General features: G+C 39.6%; 1 protein-coding gene across 1 annotated transcript in view; it reads left to right on the top strand.

Annotated features, from left to right (window-relative positions):
* ret (ret proto-oncogene receptor tyrosine kinase) overlaps positions 1-15,593 on the top strand; it is a 33,739-nt gene extending 18,146 nt beyond the window's left edge. Inside the window, exons 2-20 of the mRNA XM_062995401.1 lie at positions 176-409; positions 941-1,231; positions 1,945-2,183; positions 2,982-3,174; positions 3,264-3,469; positions 5,354-5,636; positions 5,770-5,901; positions 7,548-7,658; positions 7,747-7,860; positions 7,956-8,212; positions 8,325-8,472; positions 9,414-9,521; positions 9,679-9,887; positions 10,860-10,982; positions 11,100-11,170; positions 11,252-11,389; positions 12,460-12,559; positions 13,719-13,866; positions 14,798-15,593. Of these exons, the coding sequence (XP_062851471.1) occupies positions 176-409; positions 941-1,231; positions 1,945-2,183; positions 2,982-3,174; positions 3,264-3,469; positions 5,354-5,636; positions 5,770-5,901; positions 7,548-7,658; positions 7,747-7,860; positions 7,956-8,212; positions 8,325-8,472; positions 9,414-9,521; positions 9,679-9,887; positions 10,860-10,982; positions 11,100-11,170; positions 11,252-11,389; positions 12,460-12,559; positions 13,719-13,866; positions 14,798-14,955 (3,263 nt within the window). The 3' untranslated portion in view covers positions 14,956-15,593. The remainder of the gene's footprint in view (positions 1-175; positions 410-940; positions 1,232-1,944; positions 2,184-2,981; positions 3,175-3,263; positions 3,470-5,353; positions 5,637-5,769; positions 5,902-7,547; positions 7,659-7,746; positions 7,861-7,955; positions 8,213-8,324; positions 8,473-9,413; positions 9,522-9,678; positions 9,888-10,859; positions 10,983-11,099; positions 11,171-11,251; positions 11,390-12,459; positions 12,560-13,718; positions 13,867-14,797) is intronic.
* Positions 15,594-18,054: the final 2,461 nt, after the last annotated feature.

The following is an 18,054-nucleotide window of genomic DNA, read 5'->3' as shown; positions in this document are numbered from 1 at the left end:
TTTTACTTGTATAAAGCTCTTTTTACCTCCATGATACGATGAGTATACACAAAAGAAAAAAATGGAACTAGGCAAGAGTTTAAAAACATTCAGAATAAATAAATAAATAAATGATAATGATGTGCTTTAATTAATTCTTTTTTAATGTGTTGAAATTTCTGTGCATTTATTACAGGTTCCTCAGGCCTTTATTATCCCCAGAGCACGTACTCAGAGAGGATTTACGTTGGCCAAGTGGCGGGAACAAAAGTGCTTCAGGTTTACTCTATGCAGGAGAGAGGTTCAGCAAAGCCCTACTTTTGTATGAGGAAACACCAGAAAGCACCTGCAGCATGGTTTCACATTGACCCCCGCACTGGTGTCCTTTACATGAACAAAACTCTGGAGTGGACCGACTTTGAGTTACTATGTAAGTTCAAAAACAAGGTTTGACCTTAGTTTACCTGAACGGAAGTCCTGATCATTATAAAGACACCTGCAGGGTTTTGTATACTTTACCTCATGAACTTCTATTTTTTATCTTTTATTTATAAAAATTGTATAAAATTAAAACTACAATTAAATGAAAGTTAAACTGTAAATTAAAGTGACTCACTTATCAGAATCAGAATCTTTATTATTCGCCAAGTACCAGATGTACAAGGAATTTGTTTTGGTGCAGGTGTCAACATACATACATTAAGTTAAATAATAAAAAAGGGAGAACATGCAAACTCCACACAGAAAGGACCCGAGGAATCAAACCCTTTTTTGGTTAGTTTGAGTATGGATCCAGATTAAGTTTAGCTAAAGGATTAGTTTGTGTCATTATACCAGTATGGATCATGATAAGCTAGTGTCAGTCGTGCATTTGTTTATTTAGTTAAAATACAGTATTTAAGCTAAACATTTTATTGACATTTTATTAATAAGATTTTATTAATCTTTGTGCACCCTTTAGCCAGCAGCTCGCATGGGCAAGCAAAAACATTTTCTTTGAAAGTGGCAGCAGCTCCTGTTGCTCACAAAGCAAACTGCACTCTGCACTCCAGTGTGGACATCAGCCTCACGTTCATCAATGACACAGCACCCGCCTGTGACCAGATCAAGCTGGAGAAACTCTGCTTCCCTAATCAAGATACAAACCCTCGCATCAAAGAGAACTGCATGCCTGGACCTCTGCGCCAGCTTCGCCGCTTCACACATGCTGATGTCTGTCCCAACTATAACATCAGCTATAGTGTGGAAACAGGTACCATTCAACAGTGCAGACACAATTTCACACATTTCAGCTTCTAGGTGGCACGGTGGCTCGGTGGGTAGCACTGTCGCCACACAGCAAGAAGGTCCTGGATTCGATCCCCAAGCGGGACGGTCTTGGTCCTTTCTGTCTGCGTGGGTTTCCGGGAGCTCTGGTTTCCTCCCACAGTCCGAAAACATGCCAGTGAGGTTAACTGGAGACACTGAATTGCCCTATAGGTGATTGGGTGTGTGTATGTGTATGTCTGCCCTGCGATGGACTGGCGCCTCGTCCAGGGTGTTCCTGTGTGCCTTGCACCCATTAAAAAGCTGGGATAGGCTCCAGCACCCCCTGTGACCCTAACTGGATAAGGGGATAAGAAAGTGAGTGAGAGTGAGCTTCTACATTCAAGGCCCTTAACCCTTAATTGCTTACATGGTATTTGGTCATAAATAAGTCTCTTTGGAAACAAGGATCTGCTAAATGATAATACAATAGTACATGTAAATAATACAAGATCTTACTGTTTTAGTAGCCTGGCCCGTTAGTGGTAAAATCAGTCACAGACCACATTACACAGCATTAGATTCTTCATCAGGAACTAATACAGATTATTCAGTACTTTACAGTTTTGTAGCCTTACATGTTTTGCATGTTTCTTGTAAGCTGCTCGATACATTCCTTTATTAAAACCAGTTAATGTTCTTTGTTGTTGTTGTTATAAGAACTTCCAGGGCGGTTTACTGTTAATAACTCCACCTCAGAGCTGGTAGTCAACGAACGCCTGGACCGCGAGGAGAAGGAGCTCTACCACCTAATAGTAAAATGTAATGTGCAGACAGAGGAGAAGCTGTATACGCTGGTCACTCCGCTGCATATCAGTATCTATGACGAGGATGACAGTCCCCCTTATGTAAATGGAACTGACACTGAGGACATAATTATTGAATTCAGCCGTAGTGCGGTGAGTGGCCACACCCAGTACAACACCTAAATTTCTTTGTTCAGAATCAAAACAAAATTGTTCCTCATGGGAATTTTTTTTGGACAACTCATGTTGAGGATATAAATTGGAGGAGCCTGGTTGTTACCGCAAGTTTTGTATGCCTAATAAAGCTAAAATTGTACACAAAATATACCCAGTTGTTTCCAAATTTGTTCATATTGGGAGCTCTTGTACTTTTTGTGATGGTGCTGAAGAGACCGTTATTCATTTGTTCTTTCAATGCAAAATAACAAATACATTTTGGTCTGATTTAAAAGATCATTTGTTTAAACCAACTAAAGCTACGCATTGTTGGAGGCTTAAAGATATAATGTGCTACTATAATAATTATTCCAATAGACAAATAGAATATATTGTTAAGTTACCTTTGTATTTACTGGAATTTAATTCACTTCTGCAATCTTTAAAACTTACCCAAGATTCAAAAAGCATCAAGTTTTTAGATTACTTTGAACGTTATTTTGGGGAGGGTTGTGAAGAAGGATGGCTTTCCTTGTTGTTTATCTGTGTGTGTATGTATGTGTGTATTTGTGCTACCCCGTCACAGAACGTGATATTTGTAGTTTATTGTGCTGATACTCTATCCTGATCAATAGTGTACATACAATAATTCTTTTATTCTTGTTATTTTTTGAAATGCAGTAACTACAAAAAAACCCTGAAATTTCTTTGTGATTTTTAGATTTTGCATTTTCACATGCATGTTTAGCGTAATTGTCTCTTTGATGCATTACAAACGTTGCTTTACTCTTACAGGGCGCTGTATTTGGCAATCTCCTTGTTTACGACAAAGACACAACTTCTACCATTCCCAGAATTCAGAATCAGAAGTTTGTAGGAACTCTACTGACAAACGATCCTTGGATCAGTGAGACATTCAGAATTCAACAATATTTCAGAGAAGAACGGGCTATTTTTGGCAATGTGCGAGGAACTGTTTATGAGTACAGTAAGGATTCTTGATCATTTTATCCTTCTTTAAACAATGAGCCACTTTGAGTTATTCAAAAGTATTTCTCTTTTTTTGTCCATACACAGAGTTGGCTTTAACCAAGAACGTGTCGGTCGATGAGAAGCGCTCTTTTATTCTAGACTACCTGGTTAATGACACAACATTTTTAGCAAACAATTCTGAGAAAACTCTGATGCTTCATTTTAATGTCACCATTGTGCCCGTTCCTATAAGCTTCAGCAACATTACATACTTCTTCGTGCTCTCACGGAAATCCATGACCTACTCCCAGGTAATTACATAAAAGTACACCTAATGTCATTCATTTATTCATTTATTCATCCAAACATTTTACCTGCTTCATACTGATCAAGGTCACCGTGAGCCTAGAGCCACTTATAATCATAGAGCACGACACATGAAAACACACTAAACAAGGTGACAAACACACACTTTACAGCTATTAGATTTCAGGTTTCCTCATAAATAAGGCCCTACCTAATTCACGGCCGTGAAAATCGCGTCGCGGGCCGTGATATGATCCTTTTCCTGTGTAATATCAATACCGAACTTAACATCCCCACGATATGTTTACTGTTTACGCACTCATCACTTTAACCTGTCTATAAGCTCATCCAATTTGCACTGCTGTTTATAAATGCACTGGTCTTACCCAAAGACTTGAATCTGCATTATGTCACTTTACTGTCTCGGTTGTTAATATCGGGACCTATATTTTTCATATTTTCAGTGTAAATATATTTGCATTTTAGTGTGTTTATTCAATTCTTATATTTTTCATATATTTTAGGTTTAGTGTTTATTGTTTATGTTTATTGTTGCACCATGGGTCTGAGAGTAACGTAATGTCAATCCTCTGTATGTCCTGTACATATTGCAGTATTGACAATAAAGCAGTCTTTGACTTTTTTATATGCAATTTGCTGTGAAATTCAACATTTAGTTTTTTTTTGTTTTTTTTACGGTTTAACATTTTTATTTGCGTAGCTTTCAAGTACCTCATGTTTACGGGGTAATTTGCACCATGAGGCAATCCTACGGCAATTCATTTAGCAAGCGGTTAGTCAAAATGTCCAAGAAGTCTAAGGCAGCTAAAATAACTGAGTTTGGAAAGCTCTCAACCAATTCTGTGGATGTGGGTTGGGGGAGGGGGGGTCAATTCACGAACGAGAATTTTCACATTTGAGACAAAGCCTTCTCATGTTTGTTTGTTTATTAGGATTTGAACATCATGTTTTACACTTTGGTTACATTCATGACAGGAACGGTAATTACTCATTACACAAGATTCATTAGTTCACAAGATTATATCGAACACAGTCATGGACATTTTAGTGTCTCTAATTCACCTCACTTGCATGTCTTTGGACTGTGGGAGGAAACCAGAGTACCCGGAGGAAACCCACACGGACACGGGGAGAACATGCAAACTCCACACAAAAAGGACCCGGACCGCCCCACCTGGGGATCGAAACCAGGACCTTCTTGCTGTGAGGTGACAGTGCTACCCACAGTGCCGCCCAAGCCTTTACATTCAACTATGTTTACATTCATCTACTAAGGTAGCTGTGTTGTGTATTGTAGCTTCCATTTATTCTATCATTCAACTTATGACCGTTATTTAATGACTGCTGTGAAATGTGGCACTTTTCATTAAAAATCTGATATAATCTGATTTAAAACGTGGTCCTTGAAACTAAGCACATTTTCCCATGAATTTAGTAAGGCCCTAATCATAAACATCAGTAATGCAGAGGTTTGTTTCCTCCAGTTTGCTTACAAGGTGGTAAGGAACACGTCCCATGCATCGTCCCCCTCTAGCTGTGATTTGGAAAACGGCAGGCATGGTTGTGTTTTAACGTTTGGTGTTGGCAAGAAGAGTTTTGGATTCTGACCCAAAATAGAACTAATGTGTAAGGATTGGCAACCCTTGTCCCTGTAAACTTTAGATACAAGATACCAAGAAAGGCCTGCAGCCTGTTGTTGACATGCCACACATTTAAAATGACCAAAAAAACTACTGAATTAATGTACAGTACATAAATTACTACTAAATTGGTAACTTGGAGTAATTGTAACACTACCATTTATTTGTACTGTATAACAATTTCTGGCTAACTAAATAAGTGTCCAATCTTGGTTGTTCTTTTTTTAGATCGGAAAAGTATGTGTTGACAACTGCCTGAAATTCAAGGGAATTGAAATTGCGTATTACTTGGAGATTGGTGACAGGAACGCCTCTGCCAGTGTACAGTCCTGTTACACTGCAGTGGGCGTGGCACGCAGTTTGGAGGACATGTCTGGTGTTCTGTATGTAAATGATACAGAGCCACTGAGCAGACCAGAGTGTCAGGAGCTGCAGTATGTGCTGGTTGCTCAGGAGCAGCATAAGAAGTTTCAGGGAAAGACGCAACTGTTCATCATATTTGAGGGTGAAGGTAAGCATTCTCTTAATTATGGCTGTTAACTGTGTGGGTTATGTTTAGTCTCATTGTAATATTTAGTTTCATGTAGACTGGTGTGGAACTTCAGTATTAATGTAGTGTACGGCTTACTGACGATTTGTTGTAGGTGAAGTTACAAGGATGGAGGGGCAACGTTTACTGGCCTGTGCAGAAAAGAAACAACGTGGGGAGTGTGAAACATACAGGGGTCTGGGAACTCCATCTGGAAGATGTCAGTGGAGACAGGGCAGGGAAAAAGGTTACCACTTATTTTATTTTCATTCTTTTTAATTTAGTTAAGCACTGCACCAAAACATTAGGTTTTACAGACTGATACTGGTTCTGAAATGACAGGCAGAATTCATGGACTTGAATTGCCATTAGCTTAAAAAATAAAAGACTATAAAATATAGTTTTATAATTCTGAGAAGCCTGTGAATTAATCATTGAGGCAACAATAGTTGATAGTTGATAATTATGACATTATTTTTTATTTAAATAAAACACTATTATTAATACTAAGCTTTTGTTTGTTTGTTAGGATTTTAAGGTCATGATTTACATTTTGGTTACATTCATGACAGGACAGGTAGTTACAGGTGACACATGATTCATCCGTTTAAGTTCAATGTCAAATACTGTCACAAGCAATTTTGTATCTCAAAATTCACCACACTTACACATATTTGGACTGGATTGAGACCCACGAAGACATGGGAAAAACATGCTAACTCTACACAGAAAGGCACCGATCTACTCCATCTGGGAATCAAACCCAGGACCTGCTTGCTGTGATGCAACAGTGCTACCCACCGAGTCAACGTGCCACCTTTAATGATAATTGAACCAGAAAATGAATCCACAACAAAGTTTAACAAATGTCTCAACCTCTTTAAACAGCCCCGAAGATTGTGAATCCAATGCTTTCTAGAATTTGGCAACCTCCTGTGCATATTACCATGACCGTTCTTAACTGGTTAGGTTATTGTTCAAATAATATGCCCTCCTAGGTAAATTTTCTCTAAATAAAATGTATACATAATTTATATTTTACTGCACATTTTACATTTTTAGCATTTAGCAGACGCTTTTATCCAAAGCGACTTACATTATACAGTCTAAGCAATTGAGGGTTAAGGGCCTTGCTCAAGGGCCCAACAGTGGCAACCTGGCAGTGGTGGGGTTTGAACCAGCAACCTTTTGCTAACTAGTCCAGTACCTTAACTGCTAGGTTACAACTGCCCTGTACTGCACACAGAAAATGAGTTCAGAAAATTTTGAAACAAAAGTCCAAAACATGTCCACGCAAACAAGTGTTATGGGCAAGACTAAATGGTATCCACAATGCATTTCAGGGACAGTAGTACTACTAGGGCTGGTACCGATCCGATACTCTGTATCAGTATCGGCAGGAAAAAACGTGTAATCCGATTTGATACTGTTGCTTAATGTAAATAACACTTAATGTAAATAACACTTAATGTAAATAACACTTAATGTAAATAAGGCCATTGTTTGTGTGTAAAGCAAATAACACACAAAGATACGTTCCAACAGAGTGCTGTTTATTGCCAGCTCACTCAGCAACTGCCGTAACAAGGTGCATCTTGATGACATTATTAACATGTGCCATTGATCTACAACTCATCTGCAACAGCCATTCAGAAATTAAAACACACTGACCTACTTCAACTTTTAGCATTTTAAAAAATCATCTACTACTGCCACAAATGTGAGTTGCGAGGGTTTAAAAGTGGACGTAGGAGCACCTGCCAGGAGGTGTTTTACGTTTCCCATGACAGATTGCTTCATATAGTTTTTAAACATGCAACATGCAACATGCATCTCCTTTTTGTCCTGCAGATTATTACACTGTTCCTAACGATGTTTTAAATTCTCTTACAGTGATAACGAAAAATTACTCCACTTGTTCTCCAGACCTTCACACATGCCCAGATGGCTACTGTGATGTGATTGAAAGGAAGAATACGTCTATATGCCCCCAGGATTGCACCCGTGAGCAATTTTAAATTTTTTCACAGCTGTATTCTTCTGATTCACACTGTTCTTTTTTTGCTGAGAATCTTGTTCGTCACTTGAACAGGTGAGCCGATTATCGGTGGCCATGAGAAAGGCCTGATGCTTGGCATTAAAGCAGGACACGGAACCTGCTATTGCTATTCAGAGAAATGCTTCTGTGAAAAGGATGTTATGGAAGGTGAGCTTGAAATTTTACGTTTTTCACAGTGTCCTAAAGATTTTCTAGTTTTCCTGTGACATTAACTTGTAGTCGCCTTTCCATCTTCCATTAAGAGGCAATATGTGACGACATGTGCAAGACCTACATTGCTACGGCAGTCCTTCTCTCCTTCGTCGTTTCTATCCTTCTCTCCTCGTACTTCATCCATCGCTATCATAAGAACACACCTAAACCACCAATCGCTTCAGCTGAGATGACTTTCCGCAGACCTGCCCAGTCCTATCCTATCAGTTACTCTGCCAACAATGTGCGCCGAGGTTCTCTGGACTCCATGGAGAACCAGGTGGCCATCGACACCTTCAAGATACCCGTAAGACCCACTGTAAATTTTTACATTCTTAAATACAGTTCTGAAGAATTGTGTTTAATGCACAGCAAACATAATCATTGTGTGAGACATTTGGTTTTCCTTTTGTTAACAGGAGGATCCAAAGTGGGAATTCCCAAGAAAGAACCTTGTTCTTGGCAAAACTCTAGGAGAGGGAGAGTTTGGAAAGGTTGTAAAGGCAACAGCATTCCGGCTCAAAGGAAAGGCCGGATACACAACAGTGGCTGTAAAAATGCTAAAAGGTAAGAACAAATAATAAAAAAATGTCTTATCAAGCTATACACCGACCAGGCATAACATTATGACCACCTCCTTGTTTCTACATTCACTGTCCATTTTATCAGCTCCACTTACCATATAGAAGCACTTTGTAGTTCTACAATTGCTGACTGTAGTCCATCTGTTTCTCTACATACCTATTTAACCTGCTTTCACCCTGTTCTTTAAAGGTCAGGACCCCCACATGACCAACAAGGAGCAGGTATTATTTAGGTGGTGGATCATTCTCAGCACTGCAGTGACACTGACATGGTGGTGGTGTGTTAGTGTGTGTTGTGCTGGTATGAGTGGATCAGACACAGCTGCCCTGCTGGAGTTTTTAAATACCGTGTCCTCTCACTGTCCACTCTATTAGACACTCCTACCTAGTTGGTTCACCTTGTAGATGTAAATTCAGAGACGATCACTCATCTATTGCTGCTGTTTGAGTTGGTCATCTTCTAGACCTTCATCAGTGGGCACAGGACGCTTTCCAAAGGCGCTGTCGGCTGGATATTTTTGGTTGGTGGACTATTCTCAGTCCAGCAGTGACAGTGAGGTGTTTAAAAACTCCAGCAGTGCTGCTGTGTCTGATCCACTCATACCAGCACAACACACACTAACACACCACCACCATGTCAGTGTCACTGCAGTGCTTAGAATGATCCACCACCTAAATAATACCTGCTCTGTGGTGGTCCTGTGGGGGTCCTGACCATTGAAGAACAGGGTGAAAGCAGACCAAATAGGTATGTAGAGAAACAGAAGGACTACAGTCAGTAATTGTAGAACTACAAAGTGCTTCTATATGGTAAGTGGAGCTAGTACAAATTGGTACTGTGGAACAGCAGGTAGTAATAGTTAAATACTATAAGTTTGGTAGAATTGTGAATGATGTTTTTGTTGTGTATCTCTCTGTTTGCAGAAAACGCTTCCCACAGTGAACTGCGAGATCTGCTGTCAGAATTTACCTTGCTTAAGCAGGTCAACCACCCACATGTAATAAAAATGTATGGAGCTTGTAGCCAGGACGGTAAGAACCAGTCCTGAACTTCTTTAGATGTAATCATTTATAAATTTGTATTTAGCATGTTCACATACAATCAATACAATCCTACTGTTTCATCCTAGCTTTAAATGACTATGGCTGTTACCTTGAACGGGATTAGTATTCGCTTTCATTTGTCCAGGTCCTCTGTATCTGATTGTTGAATACGCCAAGTTTGGATCACTGCGTAACTTTCTGAGAGAGAGCCGAAAGGTCGGACCCAGCCTTAGCGAAGCCAACCGGAACTCAAGCCATCTGGAAAATCCAGATGAGAGAGCTCTGACTATGGGAGACCTTATCTCATTTGCCTGGCAGATCTCCAGAGGAATGCAGTACTTGGCCGAAATGAAGGTATACTTGCAAGGTCTAACAAATTAATGTTATACACATTAAAACTGTTTATTTATGGTTATTTTGTTACAAGCAGCACATCTAATGAAATACACCGATCAGCCATAACATTAAAACCACCTCTTTGTTTCTACACTTACTGTCCATTTTATCAGCTCCACTTACCATCTAGAAGCACTTTATAGTTCTACAATTACTGACTGTAGTCCATCTGTTTCTCTGCATGCTTTGTTAGCCCCCTTTCATGCTGTTCTTTAATGGTTAGGACTCTCCCAGGACCACTACAGAGCAGGTATTATTTAGGTGGTGGATGATTCTCAGCACTGCAGTGACAATGACATGGTGGTGGTGTGTTAGTGTGTGTTGTGCTGGCATGAGTGGATCAGACACAGCAGCACTGCTGGAGTTTTTAAATACCGTGTCCACTCACTGTTCACTCCATACTCACTGTAGACTCTCCTACTTAGTTGGTCCACCTTGTAGATGTAAAGTCAGAGACGATCGTTCGTCTATTGCTGCTGTTTGAGTTGGTCATCTTCTAGACCTTCATCAGTGGTAACAGGACGCTGCCCATGGGGCGCTGTTGGCTGGATATTTTAGGTTGGTGGACTATTCTCAGTCCAGCAGTGACAGTGAGGTGTTTAAAAACTCCATCAGCGCTGCTGTGTCTGATCCACTCATACCAGCACAACACACACTAACACACCACCACCATGTCAGTGTCACTGCAGTGCTGAGAATGATCCACCATCCAAATAATACCTGCTCTGTGGGGGCCCTGACCATTGAAGAACAGGATGAAAGCATGCTAAAAAAGTATGTAGAGAAACAGATGGACTACAGTCAGTAATTGTAGAACTACAAAGTGCTTCAGTATGATAAATGGAGCTGATAAAATGGACAGTGAGTGTAGAAACAAGGAGGTGGTTTTAATGTTATGGCTGATCAGTGTATATTTCTTGTCATTTGAAGCTTGTTCATAGAGATCTCGCAGCAAGAAATGTTCTCGTGGCGGAGGGACGTAAGATGAAGATTTCAGACTTTGGTTTGTCTCGGGATGTCTATGAGGAAGACTCCTATGTAAAAAGGAGTAAGGTAATGTTCTAAAAGTGTCTGGTTTGCAATTTATAGTGCCGAAATATGGACAATAAGCATTTTGATTTTTATGTGAGGTTAGTCATTCTTCCCACATCCTGTATTTTCACATTCCAGGGTCGTATTCCTGTTAAATGGATGGCTATTGAGTCCTTGTTTGACCACATATATACCACACAAAGCGATGTGTAAGTAAACATGATTCAACAAAAACCATACCCACCTAATAGTTCTGGTTTGGTTCTAATGGTCCACCTTTGTCATTTTAGCTGGTCTTTTGGTGTGCTGTTATGGGAGATTGTGACCCTGGGTGGAAACCCGTACCCAGGCATTGCTCCTGAGCGGCTCTTCAACCTTCTCAAAACTGGCTACAGGATGGAGAAACCTGAAAACTGTACTGAAGAAATGTAGGTTTATTTGTACTGCTTGCTGGAAGAAAAAAAACACCCCTATTATTTCTTATTTACTTTAACTATTGTTAGAAAAGTAATATTCAAAGAATGAATGTTAGCATAGGTTTGCATGTTCAAAAGTTGGAACAGCGTGTGTAATGCTACTGAAAACTGAAAAAATTGAAAAGTAACATTGTGAACTGTTGAAAAAAAACATTGTAAAAACTGGTAATTAAATTATGCTTTGAATGGAACTTCTAAACATCTAAGAAAGACCTAGTTCAGTCCAAAAAAAGATATTAGTATTGGTATGTAAGGTATTTTACTATGTGCACAGCATACTACAATCAAAAGATTCAAGGAATGGCCGCTCAGGTGGCACAGCGATAAAAACACACGCTAGCACTCCAGAGCTGGGATCTCGAATACATCGTATCGAATCTCAGCTCTGCCATCTGGCTGGGCTGAGCGGCCACATGAACAACGATTGGCCTGTTGTTCATATAGGGATGGGGTATTAAGCCGGATAGGGACTCCTCATGACTGATGCAACTACGACCTCTGCTGGCTGATTGATGGCGCCTGCACAGAGGCAGGGAAAAAAGTGCGTTGATCGGGGTGTGTCTCTCCATACGCAAGGCTGCTTTGCATATATGTACTCGCCTAGTGTGGGTGAAAAGATGCATATGGCTGCTGCCCACGTGTCGGAGGGGGCGTAGGTTAGCTTCGTTCTCCTCAAATCAGAGCGGGGATCGGCATTGGTGGAGAGGAAGCATGACGCAATCAGGCAATTGGACGCCCTAAAAAGTCGGGAGGAAAAGGGGAAGAAATGCAAAATACAAAAAAGAGAAGATTTAAATGAAATCTATGTGTGACTAAATACCACGGCCAAAAAAACACTTCTCTATGCCTATGACCATCAGTCTGTTAGAGAATAATGAATGAAAAATTACAAGACTACATAATGAAATTATGTAATTGATCCGACTTATGTAACTGACCCATATACTACCAAACACTTAAAGGGTTACAGTGAGCGGAGACACATATGACTTGTGTCTGATTAATGATCTTTTATAAAACAGGTACAGTCTAATGCTTCGCTGCTGGAAGCAGGAGCCAGATAAGAGACCCACCTTCAGTGAAATCAGCAAAGAGCTGGAGAAGATGATGGTGAAAAGCAGGGTAAGTATGAAGTGTTTTGATTGAACACACACTGCAAACACGTAATCACCCATGCACATGAATATCAAAGACTTCCTGGAAGTCAGTTTTGCCGGCCCAAGACATTTATGCTTCCTGTCTACTTACACAGCATGCATAAGTTCAGGGTGAATGAGCAAATGGCCCCAGGAGAAATGTTGCCTTGTAATTACAACTCAGGTTTGAGTTTGTACATCACTGCCTTTAATTCACTTAGATTTATTACATTGTGGAAACCGACCATTCAGCTATATATATCACTCTGTTTTGATATGGTTAATTTTTTATTAGAATTTAAAGCAGTTGAATGAATGAACCATAGTACTGGCTTTCATCTTTTACTTTATATGGACAGGAATATTACTGTAAAATGACAGTATTTGCTCTTATTAACACAAAGTATCAGCATTTTCTGTTTTAATTAAAATTCATTTGGGTGGCATATTGAGCATTGTTGTCTCACAGTAAGAAGAACCTGGGTTTGATTCCCTGGTCAGGTTTGTGTTCTCCTAGTGTTCACATGGGTTTCCTCTGAATGCTCCAGTTTTATCCCAAAAGTCCAAAGACATGCAGTCAGGCCTGGTGGAGCTACTAAAATGGCCCTTAATGTATGTGTGTGTGTGTGTGTGTGTGTGTGTGTGTGTGTGTGAGTGAGTTTGTTTGTTTATTAGTATTTTAACGTCATGTTTTACACTTTGGTTAAATTTTTGACAGGAACGGTAGTTACTCATTACACAAGATTCATCAGTTCACAAGATTATATCGAACACAGTCTTGGACAATTTAGTGTCCCCGATTCACCTCACTTGCATGTCTTTGGACTGTGGGAGGGAACCGGAGCACCCGGAGGAAACCCACGTGGACATGGGGAGAACATGCAAACTCCACACAGAAAGGACCCAGACCGCCCCACCTGGGAATCGAACCCAGGAACATCTGAGTGATTGAGTGTGTATGTGTGTGTATGTCTGCCCTGTAATGGACTGGTGACCTATCCAGGGTGTTTTCTGCCAATTAATCTGACCCACCGCGACCCTAACCAGGAGAACGCGGTGATAAAACAGACAGTGAATAAATCAATATTTTTGTGCATGTCTGTGTTTTTTAAATAGCTTTAACTGCCCTTTTGTTTTCCAAAAAGGACTATCTAGATCTGGCTGCCTCCACACCTGCAGACGCCCTGCTATATGACGACACCCTTTCTGAAGAGGACACCCCTCTAGTGGACTGTAATAACGCCCCCCTCCCTCGAACCCTTCCCTCCACTTGGATTGAAAACAAGCTCTATGGTAGAATTTCCCATGCATTCACTCGATTCTAAACCAAAGAAAATTAAATCTCCATTTCTTTGAATGGCTTCCATACAGGGGTGTGCTGTGTTGTAGTTGTGCTTTATGGCATGATGGTGAAAGATGTCTAAAACTGCCTGCCGTTTTCAGATGGGTTGGTATGTGGGATAAATGATCAGATCTCTGATTTTGGACCTGCTTCCGATGTACACGAACAACCTGATCAAATTAGTTTATTTAAAAATGCTTATTCGCATTGCTAAAATGAAGTATGGCACGTTTGTATTAATTTCTCAGGTTTCAGATGCGTATCTGCATCATTTTTACCTTCGTGTTGTACTTTTGGTTCGGAAATGTACATTTGAAACAGGTCCCATCTAAATCAATGTTGATCTGTTTGGTATGAATCACATACTGACGTTCTCTGTAATATCTTTCGTATTACAGAAATGAAGTGTTGTAGTAGATAGATTAAAATGTTACAAAGAGAAGCAGTAAGGCTTTTGAATTAAACTTTGTTCAGATAAAAATAAGCAACGCGTGTGTAGCTTCAAAAATCATAGTATTTACTGTAATCAGTAATAAATTAGTAGAATAATATTCTAATAGTTCTAGAAAACTAACTTTGTCTTGCATGCTATTTTATTAACAATACCATTATACCATTAAAGACTGCATAAATACATGCTTTTATGCTTAATAATTTCACCACACTGCATGCATGTACAAATGCTCTATGTATGAATTGGGACCAAAGTCATCACTGATATGCACCTTCAAAATCTCATCAGTCATTCCCATTTTTGTAAGCTTTTATGTATTAATACTTATGCTCCACAATCATTAAAACAGAGTTTCCTTTAAAAGCCTTACTGTCTGAACTTTAAATCTATTCTTCAGTTCAGAAAAAGTGATATGTTTTCGTTTTTAGGCATGTCATACCCGAACTGGCCTGAGAAGAGCCCGGTACTACTCAACAGACTTGATGCCACTAACCCAGAATTTACAAGATATGCCAATGATAGTGTTTATGCAAACTGGATGGCTTTGCCTTCTCCTGCAAAAATAATGGACAAGCTTGATAGTTAAAAATGGTGGAAATGGCTCCGGAGGGAAAATGTAAATGTATATTGAAGTGTATATACAGTAAGTTTTTTTGATGATAAAGTTGGTTCCCTTTTGATTTCTGTTGCACAAACATTCTGTATAGAAAGAGGCTGTCAATTGGCTGATATTACTGTTACAGATCTGTCTCATGCTGCCCTTAGGTGTGTTACCTGTTGGCAAACCTGTTGTATCACTGCATGACTGTTCACAGTGTAAAGTCCATATTTGCTGTCTTTCAAGTGTCTGTATTGCATCTAATAAATGGCCTCATGTTATAGCTTTTAAAGATCTTCATTCCAGCCCAGAAATAAAAGGGAACTCCTTTAACATCACCTGTTGTAGATTTTTGCCAAAGATTGTACAATAAATTAATACAAAGGCCACACTGAGAGGTAAAAATGTTCCTCTGGTATAAACAGATTCGCTAAAAGAAGAAAATGGCTGGAATTCATCACAGAAATGAAAAGGTATCACTGTGGTCCTGCTTAGATATTAACGTAACATTTAATGTGGACCTTGTAAGTCAAATCTCTAATGGCCGGTTATTCTTGATTCCTTGTGTTATGATACAAGTGAGTGTGATTCCTTGTTATATTATAATGTTGATATTAATAAAAGTGGTGGAAGTTCTTTGGCCCTTGTAATTCTTCAACATAATCTTTATTATATACAAGGAAACTTTATTGTTATTAAATGTAATTTCACTGCATATGTACTTCTAATTAAAATAATGTCTTTAGTCTTTGCACTCATAAAGTAGATAATGTACACCGATCAGACATAACATTATGACCACCTCCTTGTTTCTACACACATTGTCCATTTTATCAGCTCCACTTACCATATAGAAGCACTAGTATAATAGAATAATAGAATTGTAGTTCATCTGTTTCTCTACATACATTTTAAGTCTGCTTTCACCCTGTTCTTCAATGGTCAGGACCCCCACAGGACCACTACAGAGCAGGTATTATTTAGGTGGTGGATCATTCTAAGCACTGCAGTGACACTGACATGGTGGTGGTGTGTTAGTGTGTGTTGTGCTGGTATGAGTGGATAAGACAGCAGCGCTGATGGAGCTTTTAAACACCTCATTGTCACTGCTGGACTGAGAATAGTCCACCAACCTATAAAATATCCGGCCAACAGCACCCCGTGGGCAGCGTCCTGTAACCACTGATGAAGGTCTAGAACAGGGGTGGGGAACCTCCGGCCCGTGGGCCGTATACGGCCCCCCGCTCAATCAAATGTGGCCCGCCATATGTTTCCTAGATTTTATTGTCTGGGCTTTATGCAATTAATTGAACTTTAGACGAGACAACAGACATAACAAATACGAGTTATGTTGCCACATACCAGTTGCGTGTTGCCACGACGTCATTGCCCCCAGATATTGTTATATATTATTTGGCTGTATGTTGCATCATTGTAGTCTGTGGCCCGTGACCAGATATGTAATTATTAATCTGTTTTGTAATCTGAATGGTTCTTCTTGCATTCTTCTTGGCAAACCGTCCCAAAGTTATGAGGACCCCTCAAATTAACATAAAATTCTTCCATACATTTGAAATAGGTTGTAATTCAGAAGACTGGCTTGATCATACAAGTAACGTGACCTCAGCTTGTTTCCATCAGTTGTTTTGTGGGAATAATAATAATTGTGATGTACAAATATAAAATTACAAAAAACAAAAATGGTTGAATACATCCAGTATATTACCATCAATCAGGACTTTATGACAGAAGGGGCAAGATGGAAGCCAATGTAGAGCATGACAGCCCACTTGAATATTGCTCAATAGTATGTTAAGGACAATATTGGGAAAAAGTACTTTCTGGGAAAACAGCAAGAACTGCACATCACCTGGATGACACCATTCCTACAGTAAAACATGACAGTGCCAACATCATGATATGCTTCTCAGTGGTACGGACATGGAGACTGGTAAGACTTAAAACATGAAAGAAAATCTTTATAAATATCTAAAATTAATTCTCTATTGAGTTCATGATGGGTTTATTTGATAAGTTATTTGTTAAGTGTATACAACAGATGCTGAACATTTTTACATTCGAACTGAAGAGTGTGTTTGTGTATGTTTACAGGAGGATATAGTGAGATTTAGGTAAATTAATATCTAAAGAAAATAAAAAGATAAAATGAAAAATCTAAATAACAATAGATCATATTTTATTTTTTCATTTTAGTGTATATATTATTCTTTATCTCCTATTGTTTTGTTTATTGTTCTATACTGTAGGTGTTCAAAACCTTTGAGACCAGCTGAGAAACTGGTACGTTTAGAGGAATTAACTCTGCAGTGTGACACAGGACAACTGGTAGCAAATTTTTTTATGTTTTAGGGGGTTCTCTATAAAATTCCATTTAAAAATTGCTGCTATTTAAATTCTATTTAAAAAGTATATTGGGGTAAAATATTTCGGTAGGGTGAGGTGGTTTCTACTCCCCTGCTTTTCAGCTTTCTGGAAAATATATTTAAAGGACATACTTATTCGCAACTTTGCAGCAACAAGTTAGGGAAGGCCCTTGCCCATTCCAGCATGATTGTGCCCTTGTGCAAAAAGCAAGGGCAGTAGGGCAGTGGTAGCTCAGTGGCTTGCACAGAACCCTGACCTCAGCCCCACTTAACAGCTTTGGAAAGAACTGGAAAATCAACTTTCTTACATCAGTGCCCAACCAAACAATAAACATAGTTACACTAAACATCACATTTGTGAGAAGACTTATCAGAAGACTGGCTGTTGTTACAGCTGAAAAGATCTCATAAAGGTCACTCTGTTTTAATACTTTTTGTTTTGGAAATGGAAATGAGATCTCCAGCAAGCTCATGGTTGAGTGTCCAAAATACTTTCACATCATATTTGCTGTTTTTTCCATTGGTGCCCCCAGATTTAGCGATTCAGCGATTTTATAAGGGCGGTCGTGCCCCCGCCTGCCAAGCCCCCGACGCCGCTGCTGGTTGTGTCGCCTCACAGCAAGAAGGTCCTGGGTTCGATCCCCAGGTGGGGCGGTCTGGGTCCTTTCTGTGTGGAGTTTGCATGTTCCCCCCCCGTGTCCGT

This window comes from Trichomycterus rosablanca, chromosome 5 (genome assembly GCF_030014385.1).
Source record: "Trichomycterus rosablanca isolate fTriRos1 chromosome 5, fTriRos1.hap1, whole genome shotgun sequence".
Taxonomy (NCBI): Eukaryota; Metazoa; Chordata; class Actinopteri; order Siluriformes; family Trichomycteridae; genus Trichomycterus; species Trichomycterus rosablanca.
Note: the sequence above shows the minus strand (reverse complement) of the source record. Positions and strands in the feature narration are given on the sequence as shown.